This window comes from Lachnellula hyalina (genome assembly GCF_007821495.1).
Source record: "Lachnellula hyalina strain CBS 185.66 chromosome Unknown contig00043, whole genome shotgun sequence".
Lineage (NCBI taxonomy): Eukaryota > Fungi > Ascomycota > Leotiomycetes > Helotiales > Lachnaceae > Lachnellula > Lachnellula hyalina.
Window position 1 is genome coordinate 111,002 of NW_022157157.1, and position 21,705 is coordinate 132,706.

General features: G+C 45.1%; 9 protein-coding genes across 9 annotated transcripts; 4 read left to right on the forward strand and 5 right to left on the reverse strand.

The window, feature by feature from the left end:
* Positions 1-39: 39 nt before the first annotated feature.
* On the forward strand, positions 40-1,134 carry LHYA1_G004345 (uncharacterized protein; the record flags this gene model as incomplete). The annotated part of the gene is made up of 1 exon (XM_031149307.1): positions 40-1,134. The coding sequence occupies one exon, from the start codon at positions 40-42 to the stop codon at positions 1,132-1,134; it is 1,095 nt and encodes a 364-aa protein (XP_031006491.1).
* Positions 1,135-3,436: 2,302 nt separating this feature from the next.
* Positions 3,437-5,853, reverse strand: PMT4 (Dolichyl-phosphate-mannose--protein mannosyltransferase; the record flags this gene model as incomplete). Its single annotated transcript, XM_031149308.1, has 3 exons — positions 3,437-3,855; positions 3,901-5,536; positions 5,593-5,853. 3 exons carry the CDS (start codon positions 5,851-5,853, stop codon positions 3,437-3,439), a joined length of 2,316 nt encoding a protein of 771 aa, XP_031006490.1.
* A 608-nt stretch (positions 5,854-6,461) lies between these two features.
* Positions 6,462-7,084, forward strand: MMF1 (Protein MMF1, mitochondrial; the record flags this gene model as incomplete). Its single annotated transcript, XM_031149309.1, has 3 exons — positions 6,462-6,642; positions 6,695-6,708; positions 6,764-7,084. 3 exons carry the CDS (start codon positions 6,462-6,464, stop codon positions 7,082-7,084), a joined length of 516 nt encoding a protein of 171 aa, XP_031006489.1.
* A 363-nt stretch (positions 7,085-7,447) lies between these two features.
* Positions 7,448-8,389, reverse strand: rhgT (Rhamnogalacturonan acetylesterase; the record flags this gene model as incomplete). Its single annotated transcript, XM_031149310.1, has 3 exons — positions 7,448-7,909; positions 8,032-8,198; positions 8,254-8,389. 3 exons carry the CDS (start codon positions 8,387-8,389, stop codon positions 7,448-7,450), a joined length of 765 nt encoding a protein of 254 aa, XP_031006494.1.
* A 334-nt stretch (positions 8,390-8,723) lies between these two features.
* stcW_10 (putative sterigmatocystin biosynthesis monooxygenase) lies at positions 8,724-10,841 on the reverse strand (the record flags this gene model as incomplete). The annotated part of the gene is made up of 6 exons (XM_031149311.1): positions 8,724-8,931; positions 9,005-9,212; positions 9,266-9,958; positions 10,065-10,222; positions 10,275-10,553; positions 10,612-10,841. 6 exons carry the CDS (start codon positions 10,839-10,841, stop codon positions 8,724-8,726), a joined length of 1,776 nt encoding a protein of 591 aa, XP_031006493.1.
* A 498-nt stretch (positions 10,842-11,339) lies between these two features.
* Positions 11,340-12,302, forward strand: LHYA1_G004350 (uncharacterized protein; the record flags this gene model as incomplete). Its single annotated transcript, XM_031149312.1, has 5 exons — positions 11,340-11,453; positions 11,516-11,745; positions 11,802-11,917; positions 11,972-12,162; positions 12,225-12,302. 5 exons carry the CDS (start codon positions 11,340-11,342, stop codon positions 12,300-12,302), a joined length of 729 nt encoding a protein of 242 aa, XP_031006512.1.
* A 540-nt stretch (positions 12,303-12,842) lies between these two features.
* AGP2_1 (General amino acid permease) lies at positions 12,843-14,033 on the reverse strand (the record flags this gene model as incomplete). The annotated part of the gene is made up of 3 exons (XM_031149313.1): positions 12,843-13,566; positions 13,621-13,910; positions 13,977-14,033. 3 exons carry the CDS (start codon positions 14,031-14,033, stop codon positions 12,843-12,845), a joined length of 1,071 nt encoding a protein of 356 aa, XP_031006513.1.
* A 149-nt stretch (positions 14,034-14,182) lies between these two features.
* AGP2_0 (General amino acid permease) lies at positions 14,183-14,811 on the reverse strand (the record flags this gene model as incomplete). The annotated part of the gene is made up of 3 exons (XM_031149314.1): positions 14,183-14,403; positions 14,459-14,566; positions 14,616-14,811. The coding sequence occupies 3 exons, from the start codon at positions 14,809-14,811 to the stop codon at positions 14,183-14,185; spliced, it is 525 nt and encodes a 174-aa protein (XP_031006514.1).
* A 576-nt stretch (positions 14,812-15,387) lies between these two features.
* Positions 15,388-16,467, forward strand: SDR3c (Short-chain dehydrogenase reductase 3c; the record flags this gene model as incomplete). Its single annotated transcript, XM_031149315.1, has 3 exons — positions 15,388-15,817; positions 15,897-16,252; positions 16,312-16,467. 3 exons carry the CDS (start codon positions 15,388-15,390, stop codon positions 16,465-16,467), a joined length of 942 nt encoding a protein of 313 aa, XP_031006515.1.
* Between the last annotated feature and the right edge of the window lie 5,238 nt (positions 16,468-21,705).

The window sequence follows — 21,705 nt, forward strand, 5'->3', positions numbered from 1 at the left end:
TGATGGCCCTCCTGGAAACTTCACCATCAACTCCAAAGAATGCAGGCCGCAATTGCCCCTCCACGAGTTGAGGAACTGCTTGCCCCTCTGCTGGCTTCATTGCCCGGTGCTTCTATTTCGCGAGAGCCACCGACTGCCCTCCTGCCCCTCCTCTCACCAATTCTCCGTCAGCGAGTGCAACTGCTCTCAGCCTCGAGCCAAGACCCATGGCTCTCCCTCCTCTCCTGGGATAGTGCAAACGCCTCGAAATTGGAACATGCCGCGCAGAATGAGAGGTTAGAACCGCATCCTGTGTCTGGCGAGGTGGAGGTGGATTGGGAATATGATGTGGAAATCCGGTACAAGCGGATTGACCAAGAGACTATGCAAGCAATGGTCACTCTGCGAGACCTAGGACTAGAGGTCAAGCTTGTATGGTGTGTAGGAGACGATTTGGGCGGTGGCGACGGTTGGAGAATCGGAGAAGTGAGCGGATCGGAGTCCACAAGTTCATCATGGGGAGCAAGCAGCATCAGCGCAGCAGAAGAATCCTTCAAATCAACACAACCCACAATCAACATCCACCACAGTACAGACCGCGATACCTTATTCACACCCGTAGACGATGAAGATGACGACGACGATTACTGGGCCCAATACGACAGCACCCCCGGCCGAACCCCAGCCCCGAAAGACCCAGATCCTCCCCAAGCCCCGCCAAACGGCCTCAATGGGCCTGCCGATGAGCTCTCATACTACGAACAATATGGGAATGTGCAGCCTGCAATGGATAGCCATGATCCCGATGAAGCACAGCAGAATGGCGATGTAGAGACATCGTTGGGAGGAGACGAAACCACGAGTGAGTGGCGGCAACACCTTATTTCGCACCCGGAACCCGACCACCTTGCATATACAGAGGAACTAGTACATCCTGCGTCCAGTATAGGAAGTAGCGGTAGTGATACTGTTGCTCGCCTAGAGAGAACAGCGGCTAGAAGCGAGCAGAATGAGGTGGGCATCAAGCAGCATATTTCGACGACTATGAAGAGTCTGTATAGGCTGTCGAAGGTTGGGGGAATCGAGAGGGAAGAGTTTGAAAGATTGGTGAGGACTGAGCTGGAGTGTTTGACGCTGATGGATGAGGATGATTGATTTAAGGTAGTCTGATGCATAGCCTGGCGCTTGAAGCATCATGAATTTACATAGCTATGGTGTTTTTTGGGCATCTGGATACAATATTATGGATTTGGATGTTAGTGTAATTGACTCTTTCCTGACGTTTGCGGTTTAGTTTGGCCTTTGATTTTGGCATTGTAGTTTTACGGGGAAGTTTAATCGCTTCTCAGTGCTCACCAACGCGAATTGATTGATTTCGCTGTATAATTGTTTTGCTATTTGTGCTTCTCACCTTACGACAGCAAGGCTGATTCGACCATTGTTCTTCCAATACCACCTGCACTTTCGATCCCGCATGCACCAGCTCTGAACGCCGTTCCAATTCTATAGCACCTTGCCTTAGATGTTTCGGATTCTCCAACTCCTCACCCTAATGAACTTTTCCTCAATCGCCTTGAAAATTCTTCTAGAATGCGTCTCACGCAGACAGACAGCTTGCCGTTCATTTCCCTGCACATGCATAAGATCTTTGTGCGTAGTATTGTATATATGCGCCACGTCTTCCATCGAATTTAAAACTTCTAGGACAAGAGCGAATATATCAGATCGTCTCCATATGAATAGGCAATAGATCTTTCCCATTCTCCTGTAGAAGCACAATGTGGATGTTCGCCTCTGCCTTTGTGTTGTTCCCTGCTATATATGTCAGTGGCCGGCTTGCTGATATATAAGTTATGGATAATGGAACGTTTGGATCATTTTTATGCGCCCTATCATCAGGGGATCCACGGAACTCAGCTTGCTGCTAAACTTGGAGGTAGTGAAAGCCTTCTTCGGGAATGGATGGATGATCTTGTGAATAGGTATCGAACGTTGCCGTTTCCTTATAGTTCATTCGAAGTGCTCGAAGATGTGCTGAGTTCGCGTGACGGCGAGTCGTCCAAACTCTTCTGATCCGACAGCTCATCAAGCTGCTGCTCTCCATCTTTCTCAACATGTTGCCCTTCTACGGAAATCCTCTGCATGACTCAAATAACCCTCGAATTCAAAATTCATCACATCCCATCCCATTCACCGACAGGAAATCCTCAAAAAACGCTGCTACTTTACTTGAAGAAGCATCGCGGTGCATAGGAAAAAGCGGTACTGATTTATAATTTGCAGGGCGGCGTAGAATATTGAAATCAATGATACACAGTGAGTGCCACTTTTTTCTATATCTACTTTAAAGAGGATAGGTAGGGCTTTTGGTGGAGGAGACTATAAAACACTATAGGAGTCAAACTCTGCTTTCAGGTAAGAAGGTACTTAGGGGCTTTAGCGAGACTAGCTGGTAAATCAAATGAATGAGTGTTAGACGTTAGTAGGTAACTTTCTCAGCGCAAGTTTTTCATCTATGTACGTTAGATATGTCCGCGTTAGCTGCAATAGAATTACACATTTATCTAGCTATAAGTTTATAATGATAAGGAGGAGGAAAGAGATTAGTAGAAATGACAGCGGGGTCATGAGATAAGTTCCACATTGCGCGTCTGTTTTCACTTAACTTCAATATACTACACTGTGGATACTGCTACGTGTATGTATTATGGTAACTTAATGCTATGTATGCTGCTGTCCTTATGTATGATGGTGACGAATGTGTTGAATGTAAAGGGGGAACGGTGGTCGAGTTACGCAGGGGGACAATTTGAAACTCAATGAAATCACAGAGGGCGCGCATGTGAATGATGCCAAGATCTTTTCCATCTCTCTGAACGAAGGCGATGCCCACCTGCTTTCTCGTACCAATATATCGGGTAGGGACTGGCTTGCGGCCATATCGATAGAGTGAGCGATGCATTCATAGAAAGAAGCAGCAACAGGAAGAAGACGTATACCATTGACCGCTCTCTCTAGCGGCCAATCATAGGTACGAACGAGGTTCGTATGGTCATCGCAGAGCTAATCATGGGCAGAGTGATCCATTTCCTAGCACTCTGTAAAGTAGTAGCTCGCCTCGTGGCATTTTGGACACTTAGTCCGTGCAGCTTCTCCACAGATGCACGTCAAATGCCTCAGATGATCCTACAATGCCTACAACATGTGTCTGACGGCACAGCGTATGGCACAAGTTCGGGAGCTGCTCTTCCCTTATGGACAGTCCTTCTCACAAGTATAGGGTCACGGCAAATATCAAGTATACAGAGTAAATAATAATCTATTCCAACCAGAGGCGTCGATGGGATACAGATACAGTCGCTAAGCGCATCGACCTGACGTTCCAAATGACCACCGTTTTTACTCCCCTCCCAATATCGTTGTTGTTACATTTTCTTCTTCCCAGACCAACTCCCATCTATTTCGCAAAGTGGAGGTCATAGCCGAGCCACTTTCTCGACTGGACTTCGTCAACCGAGAGACCCGGGTAACCGTAAGTCAAGGGCAAGAAAAAGTACCATCCACCAATGACGACGGTAATAATCAAACCTGCTGCCGCCCATGAGGTCAATAGGTTTTGACCAGCCAACTTCTCACGTGCCGGTAGGTGCTTCTTGGGAGCCTTCTTGCTCCCTTTGACCATCGAAGCATCGTCGAGGATAGGCTCCACATTGAATATAAATTCAAGCAAAGCGCCCGTGACTAGAGCTGAAGCCAAATGAGCAGGCAAATAATGATGCAAGAACAGTTGACGACCCATCAGGTAAAATGGAAGGTAGTGCATTGCCCATGCAAGGAAAAAGAAACCGGTCGAGTTATAGAGTCGTGATCGAGAACCTATTTAGTCAGCAAGAAGTCAACGCATTAGGATTTAAAACTTACGCTCGTCCAACGCATCAACACCACGGCGAAGAGACAATTGATCTGCAGCAATAATACCAGCATACACAGCCAAAAGACTGCTTGCAAGCCACCATCCAATAGGATTTCCGAGGAAGTAAATTTGCTGACGAGTATCATTCTGGGTCCAGAAGCTGACACCACGGAGCAAAAATGGCCAAATGAAAGGCTCACTGGCATACGGATGGCTGCTCGTCAAAGCATTGTTGTGGTAGAACATGGCTCGCTGCAACTCGAACCACTTTTTGAGAAAGGGCACACTCTTGACTTTGCGCTCTGTCTTGACCAACCGCTCGCTGTCCTTCGGGATGGATGGGATGTCATCAACATACCAGATGTTGGAACTTTGCGCAAGATTCTTGTTTCCGTTGATTTCCTGTTGTTTGTATGCCCAATCCGGGAGTGGGGTGGTGTGTGTCCACATGGCAACCTTGCTTGGGTTGTGGATCAATTTGAATTGGCCTGAAAGACTCTTGAATTCCTGTCCCACCCTGCCGTTCTCAATTCGGATCTCGAACAAAGTATCGTTGAGACGATCTCCTAAAGCATCTTCCATTGGCACAGTGGTGAATTCCTGATTCGTTGGATAAAACGGAGAAGCAACATCGTGCGAGAGAAGCATGGTGTTGGTGACCACATGTCTCAGTCTGACGAGGTCGAAATTCTTGACATGGTGTCCCAGAACATCATCGCTGACAGCGGGAATAATTTGCCAATGATTGTTGGCATCGGCATATGGATAACCCGTGACTTGTTGACCTTGACTGGAAACTCGGCCATCATCATATCTCAAGGGGTATTTATCGGGGTGGCTGTGAAGGAAGCCCGAGGTTTCCTTGTGCTTGATCTGGATGTTGTCATAATAATCGATAGTTACGGCATTGGCGGTCATCAAATTGTCGCTAAGCGTCTCCTGGAACTCAGGAGTCATGAAATCGTCACCAGGTCCGGAACGTGTCAGGATCGCGAAATGGACCTGGAACCAAAAGAGGTAGAAAAGAAAGGGAACAATGATCAAAGCAATTGCCCGAGCGAAAAAATGTCTCCCAAACTCTGGAAGGCTCATAGGGCCTTGGCGACGGTTGACATCCAAGAGATCCCAGAGATCAATTGCAACTGCAGATCCAATCGTAACAAAGGCAAACAGACCGACGTATTTCGTGGAGATGACGCAGCTAAGGGCGAATCCGGTCAACAGAAGCCATTTCCACCATTTTCGTCCGAAAGGCTGGTGTCTGAGCTTGTAAAACTTAATATAACACAACAGACTGCATGCCATGGCAAATACAAGCGTAGCATCTAGCAGGATCAGACGAGTCTGTCCAATGTGTGCGTTATCGAAGAGGATCAAAGAAGCCGACAGAATGCAGGCGGGAAGAGTGTATCCGGACTCCCACATGATGGCGAACACTGTCGGGACAGTCAAAGCACCCAAAAGAGCGGGCATTGCACGGTAAGCCACATATGGGACCTTATTATCGATATAGGAATCGCCAATGTTCTCGAAGTGGAACTTTCCATCGTATCCCACGAACCAACCCATTAGGGCGAAAAGTAGTTTTCCGAAAGGAGGATGGACATCGAAAAAGTAGGTTCGTTCGAGGTAGTATGAAGCGAACTGTTTGAGGCCATTTGTTAGCTTCTAGTTGTGTGGATGAGTTCGATTTGGCCTACCTTGCCGAAATGGACCTCGTCAAAGACAACTTCATTGGGATGGCTGATACCCCAAAATCGAGTGATAAATGCCAGCACCGTTATGATTGAGATGGCGATCCGATAATCCCATTCAACGGCCCCCTTTTTGCTCTTATTCGCCCTGACTAAAGCATCGAGATCGGCGTCGCGAGGGGCTGCAATACCAGTTGCGGAAGCATCTTTCGCCTTGATGGGAATATTGGCGTCTTTCCGCTTCTTCGCGGAGCCTACTTGAGACATATTGAGATGAGCAAAGAAAGAAAATCACTGCAAAAAATGGTATGTTAGCCAGTAATCGACCAGAAGCACAATTCTATAAGCTCTCCTGTGGGGGGAAGAGGGCACTCACAATAAGCACAGCAAAGCCTAGCAGAGCTCAATGAGTGTAGGAAGAGAGCATTGATCTCAGAAGAAGATCTACAGATCAAGAGGCGACGTTGCTGTCTTCTACGTCGGAGGACGAGGAGGATGTTTCTTGGTCGAGAGATAGGAATTTCACAGCCGCGTAACTTATAACTTTCGTAAGGTGTCCCATCCGCTTAGCGCGTTGGAATAAGGCCACATGGCGTCAGGGGCAAAGGGTCATTCTTCTGTTCGCAACAATTAATTACAATCTACAGAATATTATAGAATAACTATAATGATATTAAGACCTTTGATACTTCTATCTTTAAATCTCAACTGCAGAGCTCCTCTTTTTCAAATGAGGAAGGACGTAGGTATACTAATCACGTGTAGACCACGCTAAGCCCAACCTTGATAAGTAAGGGGCAAGGCCGTGGTTATTTATAACTTTTGACTTCAAGACAAAACATATTAATAGAGCCTTATATCTTCCTCCTCTCAAGATGTTCGTTCTCTCCAAGACTGGCACCAGCATCGGATCTCAAAATGCCTTCAGCCGGGCGATATTACGCACTACTCTGTCCTCCACTCGAGTTCAACAACGCGCTTTCGCTTCTTCACGGTCAAGAATGGTCTCTGGATCGAGTCCGACGACTCCAATATTGAGCAAAAATGCCATGCCACGTTTGTTCCCTGAACCAAGCATTAAATAATCGAACCACTGACGCTTAACTAGCTGTTGGTCCATATGTGAGCAAATCTGAAACATGTACCACGTGCCTCTGTCTATGCTCATAAACCACAGAGTCAAGCAATGAAAACACCACACGCAATCTACTGTTCTGGCCAGTTACCTGCCGATGCGCAAGGCAATCTAGTGGAGGGAAGCATGGGTGAAAAGACCGCCGCGTGTCTGAAAGCCATTTCCGCAGTGCTCACTGAAGCCGACTCATCGCTCGACAAGATTGTCAAAGTCCAAATCTTCCTGACAGATATGAAGGACTTTGGGGAGATGAACGCCGAGTATGAAAAATGGATTAAGCATAAGCCGGCGCGGAGTTGTGTTGCTGTGAGGCAATTACCAAAGGGTGTGGATCTTGAGATTGAGTGTATTGCGATACCGTAGGTGGGATGAATGAAATAATGATTTTCGTTGCACCCAGCCATCGTTTTGGCATAATACTTCAATAGACAGCCCCGTCAAGTAGACTAAAAGGTTTTCAAAATCATCACATCCGCACAAGTCCTTACTCCTTGCTTATTCATTTCTCCAAAGTTGTCACGCTCACCCTGATATTGAACGACAAGGGTCATTATTCTCAAGACGCTTCAGAGTCAACTGGTCTAATTCTGCTTGCTTTCCATATAACGAACCCCATTTCAAGAGAAGTACAAGCTATTTGATCGTATATTCATTGTCTGGCATATTTACGAACTCAATATCCTCGTGCATTCTCGCGCACTCATTCCGCAAGCTTGAGTCCCGGGTTCATGGCAAAATGAACACCCCACCCTCAATATCCTTCACAATTGTCCCATTCAACCCCAAGAACCCCTCGACCTTCGCACGCAGATCACTCTTCTCCAACAGCCACCCCACCATATTCCCAAATACCGTCTGGCCCGCAACATTCAAATGTGTATAATCACCCTCCACCCGATTATACTCATACGCATCCTCTTCCCCGATAGCATTCAAATACTTCGTACTCTCCTCATTCAAGTGCAGAACCGTGGTACTAGTGTTCGAGCCTACGGAAACTGTGGCTGCTACCTGTGGTGCTAGGTTCTCAATGATGAGGCCGGAGGAGTTGTAATTGCGGCGCGAGAGGGAAGTGATGAGGATGGGTGTTCCGCCTGCGGTGTGGACGTCGGAAACCATATTGGCCAGATTGGTGGAGAACTGAGCGATGCTTATATTCGCTGCCGCTTTTTGATCATTATGTCCGAACTGGATAGCACTTAGCACTCTTTCTCCACACATCCATTCGCTAATCCCAAATCAGGATGTCTCTTGGATAAATCCTCAACTCAACTCTCATTTACTTGCATGGGAACGAAGAATCCACAAACCTGTATTGTAACATAAGGATCATAAACTCCGGTATGATTCTTTACTGCACTCAAAACGTTGGCCCAATCTCCTCCCTGCACAAAGCTCACAGTCGTTCTTCCATTATGACCGAAGTTTATGCCAGTGGCTCCATTTATGAGAGTGGAGAGGAATCCATCTCCCCAACCTTTCAAAAATGATTAGTTTTCGTTTGGGACATGAGAAAGAGGTACTATGAATACCTCCGCCACCACTAGTAATCGTAGCTGTGGTTGAATCCCCAGCTAAAAAAAACACAGGTGTCTTTCCAGCTCGCTTGGCATTTAGGGGAGATGCCAAGGCGAGGCCAAACAAAAACGTGGCAATAGGAGCATACATCTCTTTAAGTGAAATTATAAATATGCAATGAATGTCTTTCGACTAGGAACTTACAAGTACTTGATCTTCTGCTCTTATAGACATCACCTGCCAAGTCCAATCTATATCTCACATGGTAGATCCCCTTCTCGTGCCCTCTGATTGGAGCATTAATTCCAACAGGACGTATATTATCCACAACCCCACAGTTCGCAATATCCCCTGGAACGTGGCTTTCGGAACAATCCGCAAAGTACCGATAGAGCGGCTAGCATTGTGTCAACTTTAAATTTTTGATGGGTGATTGAGAAGCGGAAAGTTTTTATTATCTAATATGCTTTAGAAGAGCTGCACTTTAGCTTGTTGAATTCTGGGTGAGATAATATGCTAGATCTGCTTTCCGTTCTTCTCTTTGAGTCTTTCCATTACCCAGATATTGGAATCTATTTCCACTGAAGCCTTCGAATTCCCAATCCTCCCACCGACATTCGGACATCAGCTCGAGGAAATGCAAAGAAGAGCCGCACCATGGACCCCAAACCGCTCCCTGGCCATCTTTATACCTAATAATGGAAGTATTAGCCAAAATCTTTTCTCGATTCTCACGAGAGTTTTAGCACAAAACAATGACCATACCATGAGTTACAACCAGAAGTCCAAACTAGATCTCTCATCAGAGAATCCTTATGTTCTTGGAAATCATCTATAGCAGCTTTCTTGGGGACCATGCATTTTATCCCCTCTCGCTGCATTTTTGCGACGGCTTTGAAAGCATACTTGATGGTTGCTTCTATGCTTGGAATCAAGGACCCATTTGCAATTGGGAAATTTGGCCCTGCAATGACTTCATCCCATTTTAGCCTCATCACCGTGGAGTATGGTAAGGAAAGAACTCACTGAAGTAATTGGGGAAGTCTTGAGCTGCAATTGATAAGTATGAGCGAGGATTGGTAGCCCACTCAGTTCTAAGATCTTTGCCCTTCTTTCCAAGAAGAGGGAAAGCCGGTCTGTACGACGTGTCAAATCCAGTCGCACATACTATACAATCCAGAGGTATGATTGTGTTATCTTTCATCTTAATTCCGTCTGCTACAACTTCTGAAATTTCATCCTTTCTAACGGAGACGTTGTTGGAAGATAGTGCTTCGAGATATCCATGGCCTGGAGTCAGCCTGTCAAAAGCTCTTGTCAGTTTGGGGCTAAGCACAATTTCATATACAATATCCGCACCATAAAGAGAAAGAAACCCAAGAGAATAGCGCATGACTAACCGTCGACATCCCACCGCAAAGTCGGGAATCAATATGTTTTCAAGATCTTTTCTCCCCCCTAATCGGCCCTTCATCAGCTTTTTAGATTGCTCTAATAAATTACGCTGCTCTTCTGCTGTTTTAAATCCCCAGTTAAAACTCTCATTCATATTTGCCTCGACTCTTTTGCGATATTGGAAGAAGGCATTGGGATTTTCTGCCCATATTTTCTTCTGTTCTTCCGAGAACTCCGTTGTTCTACCTTCTGGAGCAAATTCTTGACCGAATTCGGAAGTTATCCATGTCTTTGATCGATTGAAGCTGGTAAGATGCTTAACCTCTAGATGCAGACATTAAAGGTCAGTCGGGTTCTGGTTGTAGAGCTATCGAGTAAAACTGCCATCATTGAATCAATTCAAGAAGATGAACAAAAACTCCTTACGTACTTGGCTGAAGCTGTGGAACGATCTGTATGGCTGAAGAACCAGAACCTATCACAGCAATGGTTTTGTCTCCGAAGTCATAATTATCTTGCCAATTTGCGGAATGTATGAGTTGGCCTTGAAAAGTGTCAAGTCCCGGAATCTTGGGCCATATCCAATTACTGCAAAAGTGAGCGTTGACGGACAATGGATAGGGCGAAAGAATAAACAAACTTGAGGAAACCTGCAGCATTTATCAAAACATCCGTCTCGTCATAAGAATATGTACCAGTTTTTTTATTCAGCACTTTCACTCTCCATTTCCCCAATTCATCTATCCATGTTGCTTCCGTGACTTGGTGCTCCAAGCGGAGGAACTCCTCGACGCCGTATGCAACTGCCCTTCCTTTGAAGAACGCAAAAAGCTCTGCCGATCCAACGTAGACTTTGCTCCATGATGGATTGCCCTCCCACGTATATGTATACATGTGGGCTGGAACATCACATGCACAACTGGGGACGAGATCTAAATAAGTATGACGCTTGACATGGCATATCAACAACTACTTACCCTGGATATCGGTTTTCGAGCCAGGTCCCCCCTACATCTTTATTCTTCTCATAAACCACCAATTCAACTGATTGGTTGAAGAATTGGTCTCGAAAGAGCTTTACGGCTGCTATTCCAGAAATTCCTGCTCCAATGACCACAATTCGCATAGGTCTGGGTGTTCCCATAGGAGTCGGTGAATAGTTATATGGCGATGTAGGCCTTCCATTGCCTATTTCTATATCTTCCATAACTGTCGACAAGCGGTATCGCGAGAATAATCGTAGTTTGAGGTCCTGGGTGCGGAGATTCAGGAGAGAATATCAAGTGTGCTTTCCTCAATGCTTCCCTCAATGTCTCATGGGAACCCGATTGAGAATGGTAGATTGATATAGACAAAAGCCCCATGATTCATATACTCTAACGTTATCGAATTATACTGGATTTACTATCGATATGTTATTTTGGATCTCCCGAAGGGTTTACAATATTGACGAGCCCCACATGTGAAAGATGGGGTTGGCATTGTGTTCGGAGAAGATGTAGCCTCCCCGGCAAGACAAGATAAGGGGCCGATAGCTAGAGTTGACTTCAGATAAGGCAACTCATTCTAGAATTCGTCTAGAAGAAATGCCTTTATCTAGAATTAACTGCGGAAAGGAGCGGTCTTACCGTCTTATGGACGTCGAGACTTTCTTCTTCTCAACAGGAAAAATAATATTTTCACTATCACATGCATAGTGACAAAAATGGCTTCTTTTGAGGACACGCAAAAGACTTCTAAAGAGATACAGGAACTTCTCGAGACACTGGAAAAAGAGTTTCCTAGAGGCGTTGGAGATGAAAAATGGTACCTCCTGGCGGTATGATGATGTGATCTTCAGACCCAACATTTTAATATTTCCACCTGACAGATTTGAATTAGGTTTCTGCACTCACTGGAGCTGGGATGACAGAGATTTCGGCCGATGTATACACCTACCTCATAAATCAGACCCAGTACTCGACCGCGGAGTCTAGAAAGGGGCTGATAAGAAGGCTTAGAGAGGCTCTCATCAAGCTTGTTGCGATTGTTGGAGTTTGCAGACCACTCGAAGCAATTTTCAGTATCGATGCGGTACAGATGGAAGAGGACAAGGACTTTTCATTCTCCCGGTACGCCTAGTGCATTTGTTACTGAAGGATTAAAGTCTGATATATATTGTTTACAGTGAGAACTGGAAGTCCGGAGCCGAGAATATTGCACGAGGAGCCGCATGGGAGCAAAGAATCTATCAGTCGAATATAGATGAGTATGACAACAAACTGGTAGCACATAAGGATTTTGGTATTCTTTACATTCCTCTATCTGTTTCGAACGCTGAGATGCTGACTCCTATAGCGTGGATTGGATCTGAAATCGTATACGGTCTTTTACTTTCGGATCATACTATTTTAAGCGACGTAGATACGGAACTGGTGGTTCTGACAGGGATAATGATACAGAACTTGAAAAACGAGACGCATTGGCATTTGAGGGGGATGAGAAGATTGGGAGTGAGCCTCAACGACGTGGAGGGTATACATAAATGCGTGCGTTATCCTTCCGGCTTATGTCATCCAACTATTCAACGCAACTAACTAAACGAGTTCAGATCGAATTGATTGCAAATTTTGCTGGTGTGAAGGTCAATAGAGTTCCTAGAGTCTCTGATATTGAACACGAAGTCTAGATCTAATTAAGCTATAAGCCTTCAAATACGAGATGCTATTATTACTAGTTACTTACCATACTATTTATGTTTGAGATGTACATCATAGCTACTAAAGATGACTTGGGCTTATTTGAGTATATATGAATATCATGTAACAATTAGAATTGATTCATGTTGCGAGGTGCAGATCATGATGAGCGCTGAGCCCATTCAAGTCCAACTAGACCTCTCTCCATGACTATTAAACACAATCTGGACTATCATATAGACTCCACTCTAAAGTTAGGATCTTACCTTCCTATTTTAGCCTAATAGCAATAGAACGAATTGCAGCCAAAATTGCGTCTATTATACTCCATACTAGTGCCTCCTCTATTTCGTATATCTCCAATAAACTATTCTAGACAACTTGCACAAATGATGGTGACATAAGCTATTTCAAAAAATATGAAAAGCATACTTCGAAGTCTCCTCTCGCTCTCCAAAATACAACAACGAATTCATTAAGCAAACCAATTCCATGTAATAAGTAAATAAAATAAACCCATCGCCACAGGTTTATATGTCTTTCTTTGGTTCAAAAAGACGGTCAAAAGCAGTTTCAAACTTTCCTGTTGGCCGAGGTATGAAAGTTTCCTCATACCTATCAATCTCCTGCTTCATTCCCCCTACTGTTAGATCTGCGGTACCTGGACGAATATACTTGGTCCTCTTGATTATCTTCCAGCCAATGAAAGCTAGCGGGAAGGCTGCGATCATAGAGTAGTCGAGAAAGAAGTAAAGATAACTCCAGCCTCCGGGAAAGAACAAAGAATAGCCAAGAACAAGCAACATGATTGTTGTACCTCCAAGAGCATAGTAAGCGGCATAGGGCTGTAAGAATCCTCTATATGGAAGATTCTTTCTGTCAATTCCTTGAGCATCCAGAGCTGCTTTGAAGTGGAGGTAGACAACTATTGTTGCCATATAGTTGATTAGTTGACAGGCAGTGATCAGATCCACAAGCCAGCCAAGAACCGAGCTAGAGCTTTTAGCAGCCTGCAGAAAGCCTAGGAGGCAGAATGCAAGAGCAACCAATACTGAGTAGTATGGAACACCCCATTTTGAGCATTTTGATAAAAATCTTGGTGCTTTGCCTTCAAGTGACATTCCATGGAGACAACGTGTTGCAGAAAATAAGAGTCCGTTGCCTGCGGAGAATACAGAGGTCATGATAAGGGCATTTACAAGACTCCCAAGGCCGGGTATGTTGAAGTGATCCATGGAGATAACGTAGGGCGAACTGTCGGTTGTTAGTTACCACTTCGAATATGAAAGGATACCTTTCAGAACTAACCTGGCACCAGTCCCACTAGGAGCATCTCCGGAGATGGTAGCGGCAAGAGTAGGGTCGTTATATGGGACTACAATTCCAAGACAGAGAGCACCGATGACGTAGAAACCAAGTAGGCGCCAGACAAAGGACTTGAATGCCGTTGGAAGAATCTTGCGTGGTTGCTCCGTTTCCGCAGCTACGATGGAAATATACTCCGGGCCACAGACGGTGAAAGAAGCTTGCGACATGCATGCGAGCAGACCCAGGAATCTACCTGTGTTACCCGGCCGAATATGTTCCACAAAAGCACCCTAAACATTATAACTCCAGTAAGCCTTTGCACAAACCTTCCTGAACAGAACCATCGAACGACTTACGGGATTGTTCCAATACCTAAATCCGTACACATCGTGTAGTGGATTTCCGCCAACCATTGTAATGAAAGTATAGCATATACAGCCTATAATGAGAACCACTTTGAAAATTGATAGATAGAACTCAGATATCCCAAATAAACGTGCGGATATGAGGTTGAGGATCCTGAAATTGTCAGACACGATAGTACTATAATTAGAATGAGAGCTTACGCATAAAGGACAATGAGTATAGAAACAATAGCCTCGACTGGAACTTTGTCGGTCCAGTAAGTGAGAAGAATATTAAAAGCCACAATCTCGAATGGCACAAGGAGAGCCATATTAAGGAAGAAGTTCCAGCCCATTGCAAAGCTGAGAGCGTCGTCGACCCAGAAGCCACCAAGCCGAATGAATGGGGACGCGATTGGCATGTAGCATACCATCTCCGCTATGATGGTGCATCAGTATAAATATATCCAGCAAAGGATTTCAAGTAGTCATACCAAAGCATTCATTGACAGCAACCATGACAGTTCCATATACCGCGAATCCGAGGAAGAGGCCTGCGGGCCCTCCGTTGGGAAGGGAATAGGCCATTTGCATGAACAAAGCTATGTAGGTATTAGAAAAAATCATAGAAGAGAATAGAAGGCGAATCACATGTTCCAATTGCACCTCCAATTGCAAATAACTGTACCTCCTTCCCCCTCAGCTTCCGGTGCAGATTCTGCGACCCGGTACCCATCAGAGCTTCTGCATCACCGATTTCTATACCACTGGATGCTTCTGGTTCAAGTGCGGACTTCTCCTGAGTCTTGAAGTCCGAGTCTGCTACATAGGACACCGGAAGAGACATTGCGACTAAACAGAGAGCCTTAACAGTTCGAAGTGCAATAACTCGTACCTTTCAAAGCTTATGTATACAAAGTCTCCATCGCCTATCACGATTAGCGAACGGCTATAAGTCTAAGGACTTATCATTTTTGGCATTAGGATACGCCAGCGAAGCCTCCTGCTGATATAACACTTTGTACGGGAATGCATATTCTCGGAGAAGCGTTAGACTCCCCTCCCCGCATACTGTAAGCGAAAATCTTCAAGAATGGGTGTTCGTTGATAAGAATGGTGGAGTTAAGGACCAATCACATCTTTGTACTAACCGAAATAGACACATGAGCGGATTGGCCCCGAGATTGTCGATCGAGCTACTGCTCGCAAACCCCTGAAAATAGTGTCGGATGGCCCGATAGAGTGTATCTCAGAATCTCAACCCACTAGGCTAGGCACAAGAGGTCTATGATTTATGGAATACCCTTCAATAAACCTTACTCAGCATCGCCATTTGAATTCGAGAGTGGATAGGGTATGTTTTAGGAAAGGATTATTAGTATCTCTCTGCGCCCGCACTAGCAACTGTGACTTCAACATCATGATGGAATCAGTGGCTTTTGATAAGACTTTCCTACGAGGTCTTTCTTCGAAAACTGTCATTGTCACGGGCGGAGCAAATGGCATTGGAGCTCAGACAGCCAGGCTCTGCCATACATACGGAGCCAATGTGACCATTGCAGACCTTGCGTCCTCACAAAATGCAGCCAACAACATAATCACATCGCTTCCAGCCGGTTCTCAACAACGAATGATTTACATACCGACAAACACTACCAGCTGGAACGACCTGAAACATATGTTTTTCAAGACTTTTTCCGCATTCGGCTCCGTTCAAATTGTCATTGCGAACGCTGGAGTCATGGAAAGTACGAACTTTTGGGATTTTGACCAGCTTGATGAGCAAGGGGATCCATTAGAACCCAAAGAATCGAGTAGAGTTATAGACATCAACCTGAAAGGAACTATGAACAGTACGCAGTGCTCGATCTCCACCAAGTCAAATAATATCCGAAAGTACAACTAACTAACTGACCATACTTCGTTCAACAGCTTTGAAGCTTGCAATGTACCATATGCGATCAAATCCCCCCTGTTTCCCGGACAGCTCTCGAGGGTCAATCATTCTTATATCATCAACTTCTGGATATTTTGGCAGTAGCGGTGTCGCCTCATATATTTCTTCGAAGCATGGTGTGACTGGTGTATTGCGGGCTTCTCAGGGAGCAGCGAACCAGCTAGGTATTAGGGTCAACGGGATTGCACCATTTTATACTCCGACACACATGACCAGTGGTTACTCCGCACTATGGAGTAAGAGCAGCGTACCCGGAAACACCGTAGATGATTTGGCCCAGGCAATAACACAGACTGCTATGGATTCTTCACGCAGCGGGAAATGCTTCTTGGTGAGTAGCCAGCGAAATCCATGTGCTTGGGGCTTTCCATTGATTAATGATGATGATAGGTTGCATTGGGCAAGATGATTGAGCTCGAAACTTTTTATAATGCCATGGTGCCTGAATGGGTAGGTTCGGATGTAGCAGAGCTGATGAATTCAGCAGGTCGATTCATGAAGGATATTGGCGGTTATAAGTTGCCGCAAGAACGGCCAAAATTGTAGTTAATACCTTTATCAAGAGCTTAGAGAACTCCTAAAGCCCAGCCAAATGTTTCGATCATATCGAGATCATGCCCTACCGCGGGACACTGTGGTGCACAGTCCTGGAGAAATGTGATCATTTCACCGCACCACGTCTCCCAGCCCACAGGTAAGACTCCTCGGATGCGCACGTCAGGACAGTGCCTGACGCCATAAAACAAAAGTAGCTGGCCGAAGAATCTATATGTATGGTGTTAGCATGTAGATAGATACAATTACATGACAAGAAATATATTCATACAGACTACATAAGCCAGCTTTCAAGGGCATGCAACTTTTCATCTTTTTACAGACGCCTTGAATCTGTGGCCAATTCATGGCATTTGCTAGCCCGTCGTGACATGCATTAAGGTCATCTTCGGTGGCTGTGGCTGGTGCGTGCAGCACTTTATATAGAAACGGTCTTCCAAGGTGAAATTTCGCAATACGATAACGGCCACGGAGCATGGTGTTGAGCATTGCATCCGCTGGAGTTTCAGGTCTGAGTTGGGAGTCCTCGATAAAAGTCTCGATTGTCTCTGGAAGGTTTTTCCGCCATTGACTCAGCTGGTGACGCAGCTCCGCAACGATGGGAGCAGAAGGAGAATTGTTGGTTGTCGCTAGGAGAGAATGAGTGTCAAAGCATTACAATCGGAACAGAGTCTAGAGACATACAATGAAAGAATAAGCTGTCTCTTATGCGACTAAGTAGCAAGCGGTGCGCTACCTGCGCCAAGAAATGATACTGATAGTTGGAATCATATTGTTTCGATAAAGAACAAGCTTCTAGTGAGCCACTGCTACTTTGGTAATGGATGAACTTCGGAATTGGAATGCGATCTTCCAAGGATGCAATTCCACTTGAGGGAAGGTTCAATTCTTGGATAATGATACTTTCGAACATCAAACATTGCCAGAATACTCGGGATCTCATATCGCCATCCCAGTCATCCCACGGAATCTTCTGCCGCCTGATACTAAAGTCAGCAAGAAATTTCTTGAAAGTTTTCATGGGAGCTTCACGTCTTTAGCATCGTAAAGCAGCAGACACAAGCCCTATTTACCATTGTCCAAGCATCGATAGGGCGGATTATTTGTGTATAGTAGAGCCTGATGACTCCAATTAATATATTCTTCCATTCATATGAGGATCTGTTTGAGACTTACCCAGAAAGGAGGTAGAATTGACAGGTCATGAGGTCGTTCTTGCACATTAGAAATCCCATTTTCTGTCGAGCAAGGTTGAAGAATCGTAATCCCGGGATTTCTTCTCTTACGATTCCAATCCATTCAGGGCATATAAATCCCTCATTAGAGCTTCCTGACTTATTTCGCTGTAGTGGGTAGTCACCTTCTTCGTGTGATAAAACAGCTAAACAACCAAGCCCCATAATGACTAATGTAAGACAGGAATCAATATTACATTCGAAGCCTTGAGTTACCACTGTTTCTAGAGTGACAGAGAAGAAATACAACTTGTCTAAGACTGGCAACATGGGGTTAAATGTCGTGAAGAAAGCGTCGCATAAGGATTCGATCACAGAAAATGGCAAGTCCTCTATCCACCTTTCACCCAAATCAGGCGGATATGAAGAGATTCCCATGGGGAGTGGTGGTCTGTTGTTCTCTAGGGTTACCATATAGTCTGGCTCGAGATGTCGAAAAATACTAAGAAATTCTTGGGGGACCGTTTTTATTATTGCTGGCCAAAGAAGGACGCCATGCTGGCTATATCTGATATGCGTTTGGCCCTGAAAGTCTATTAACTTTGGTACACTGTCCGAATCAAATTCATCATTGAGAAGAAGGGTTGAGTTCGATCGGCTTGGAATCGGAGTAGCTATTTCGCTATGATACTCTGCCGTGCGCTTGCTTGATGGTGAACATGCGCGGTCAGGATCTCGTAACGAAGATAATACTTGTGACGGCAATGTGTCCATCTTAGACTCCATGCGTCGTAAGCTATTAACGATAATAGCTAGAGACTGGTCTTTCCTAGCATACAAGTCAGATAGAGGACCATGGTCTTGAAGATCGAAAATCAGCAATATTCATACGTACTTGGTTATTGTCCGCTCATCATAAGAGCAAACACTCCCACGAAGCTTGCACTGTCCGCAACGAGGTTTGTCTTCGTCACATTTTGACTTCTTTGCTCGACATAGCTTACAAGCCTATATATCATTAGCAATAGAAAACTAATATTGGAACGATGAGGTGGAAATATGTACCACTAGCGCTAAGAAATTCCTACGATGCTTAGAGTTCTCCCCAGAATGAGGTTGCTCCGGATCTCCACCATCACAACCCCCCACTATAGGATGGGCAATGGCCCCTATATCAACAGGAAGGCGGTTTTGATCGCTCAATGCATCATATGAACGCTTGGTCATATCGCCCTTATGTTTCCAAGCAAGAAATTTATGATCTAATTTAGTACCAGTTTTTGGTATGCGTTACAGCAGGCAAAGATTTGTAGAAGAGTTTATTGGTAAGTAGTTATCTCGCGTTATCAGACGGCTGTTTACGCCGCCTTTTAGGGTCTCGGGGGTCACGGACGTCCTAATTGGGTAAGGCTAATCAATGATGCCTTAGGCAGGAAAGGAAAGGAAAGGGGTACTGGTGGTAAAAGTAAAGCGACTCCACGGGCAATCTCATTTATATACCGATAAAGACAAGACTTTTGAAGTGCACAGCCTAAATAACAACAGAATAGATGAGAGTTTATCAATCTTAGATTAGACATGGTCTGAGGCAGGGGTGAGGAAACGGATGTGCCTCACATTAATAAGGTCCTTGTGCACTGGACTGATCAGCTGAGACGGCATTTCTGTCGCCGTTTCGGCGTATACTAGGCAACATTGTGCAGATCGTGTCAGACTACCTTGCGCTACCCACCCCGGGCCGCTCGCCTTAACGTCAGCTTAAAACAGTTCCGCGCCTTTTCTTTATTTCCACGGTTGACGGGTAGAACATCAATATCATTATTATTACCGTCTTCGTCCTCATCGCAAGCGTGTCAGGGTACTTTGAAATAAGACCCGAGTTCAGTGTGTGCCTTACTCAGCGTCATCCACTCCTCATCATGCCGTGAGGAGTGTCGAGCAAGTACGGTGCGATGGTTCACAGCCTTATTGCATCGAGAAGTTTAGCGACTCCACGGACGCTCGCCTGTGTCCTGTCCATAATCGTTTTGAATCACCTGAGCAACAATCTTCAGATTGTTCCAAAGGTCCATCTTTTCGAATCTCGAATATGCCACGCTTACTATCGTACCCGCCAGCCCCCTCAGATTGGTCCGCCACCACCAATTGATGAGTCGATGTGTAAACTCAAGGAGATTCAAAAAGAGCTCTCAACTGTTCTTGGATTCTTGACTTTCTTCAATAGCATACCTCGTAAGTTCATTATCAAAGACTGTGCGTGCTTGACTGATTCGCAAGGCATTTTGATTAGCGTCTACTATGGAGCGTACGCAGACCGACATGGTAGGAAAATTGTGTGTTTAATGGCTTTTTCGGGATATGTGCTATCACTTTCATGGATTCTGGGCGTTTGTGAGTTTTATATTACAAATTGCTAAAACCTGGCTAATATCAGCGTTCGTCGAGGCTACTTGGAGGTTCCCATCAGGCTCGTATGGGCGTCTTCCATGTTCTACTTCATCGGAGGTGGAAATCAAGTGCTCTGGTCCATGTTATTCAGCCTTATTTCTGACATCGTGCACCCTACCTTCAAGTGCGTATCGAAATATCTCTTGATAGTCCCAAGTTATTAGCCAAGGCCCAGGATGAGGTTTATGATACTGGGAAGGGCTGTGGGCTCCGCAGCATTACTACTGACACCACCGGCTGCAGAGTTTATGCTAGGGTACTCCACCTGGCTTCCATTTCAAGCACTTGTAATAGTCGACGGCAGCATATTAATTTTAGTATTTGCATTGCCATCTAAAAATGGACTCACACATGATTCTGATAGACAAGCGATAGATGCAACACCCTCACCTATGGCTGACTGTGATCGTTTAGAGGCAGTCTCGAGCGATAGTTCTAACACTATATACTCAACATCACCTGCCACAAGCCAGCTCAAATCCATCCCCTGGAGTGCGCTATTCACGGCACCGCTTCTTACATGCTACCTAATATTCTTCTTGAAACGGGTAGCCTTTTCGAGTCAAGACTTCATTTACCAGTACGTCTCGCGCTACTTTTACATCCCGCTACGACATACGGCTCAACTCCAAATGTCACGAGCAACTGGAATGATTTTCTGGATATTTATCTTCCTGCCGGCTGTTTCAACCATTCTTATCCGAAAATTGGTCGCCTCCGCAGAGAAGGTAGACCTTTATATTTTAAGAGCAAGTTCGATCTCTGCTACTATTGGGTCATTCCTAGCATGGTCATCGCACTCAACGCTTCTCATTTTTCTGGGCCAGTCTTTCGATTAGCAGCACATAAAGATTCACACTGGTTCTTGATAGCTATGTTCATCTGGCGGTTTGGTGAGGGAATCGAACCTGTTCTACAGGGACTATGTGCCTTCTTCGTCGATAGCGCCTATACTGGCAGGATGTTTACCACAATCACCAGTATCAACGGATTTGCTGAGCTAGTTGGGGGCCCATTGATGGCCTCGCTAGTTCTGATCCAAAGAAAGGGGGTCGTGGTTTCAGAGGGGTTCTGTTTCTTTGTATCCGCTGTAAGTCAATGGAAATCAGACTATGTTCCAAAGCTAATTTCCAAGGCGTTGTTTGCTATCGTCACTATCATGGCTTATATTCTGCACGGAAAACCCGAAAATGAAGTCTCACAACATGATGACAGGAGCACTGACGGAGTTGAGGAAATCAATCAATCATTTCTAGAAGCAGCCACCGAAAGAAATCCATTATTGACTTGATGATATAATTGGATGCTAAATACGGGCCTCTTTATAGATGATCCGGGAGCTACATAGTATTTCTAGAGTTCGGCCTCATCTAAGCTGTTAGTACCGTTGGTCGAACGGACTAATTGTGGAGGGACAACTCTTTTGGGAAAGGTGGCCTCGAAAGCGCTTAAAAATTGAAATATCAGATCCTCTCTTCCTGCTTTTGCAATGACTGTAAGAGAAAAAGGGCGACCCAGATGATCCAGGGTTCCAAGAGGCATAGTCGCCATTGGATATCCTAGATTCCAGGTTTTAGCATGGCTGGTAATAACATTTCCAGTATTC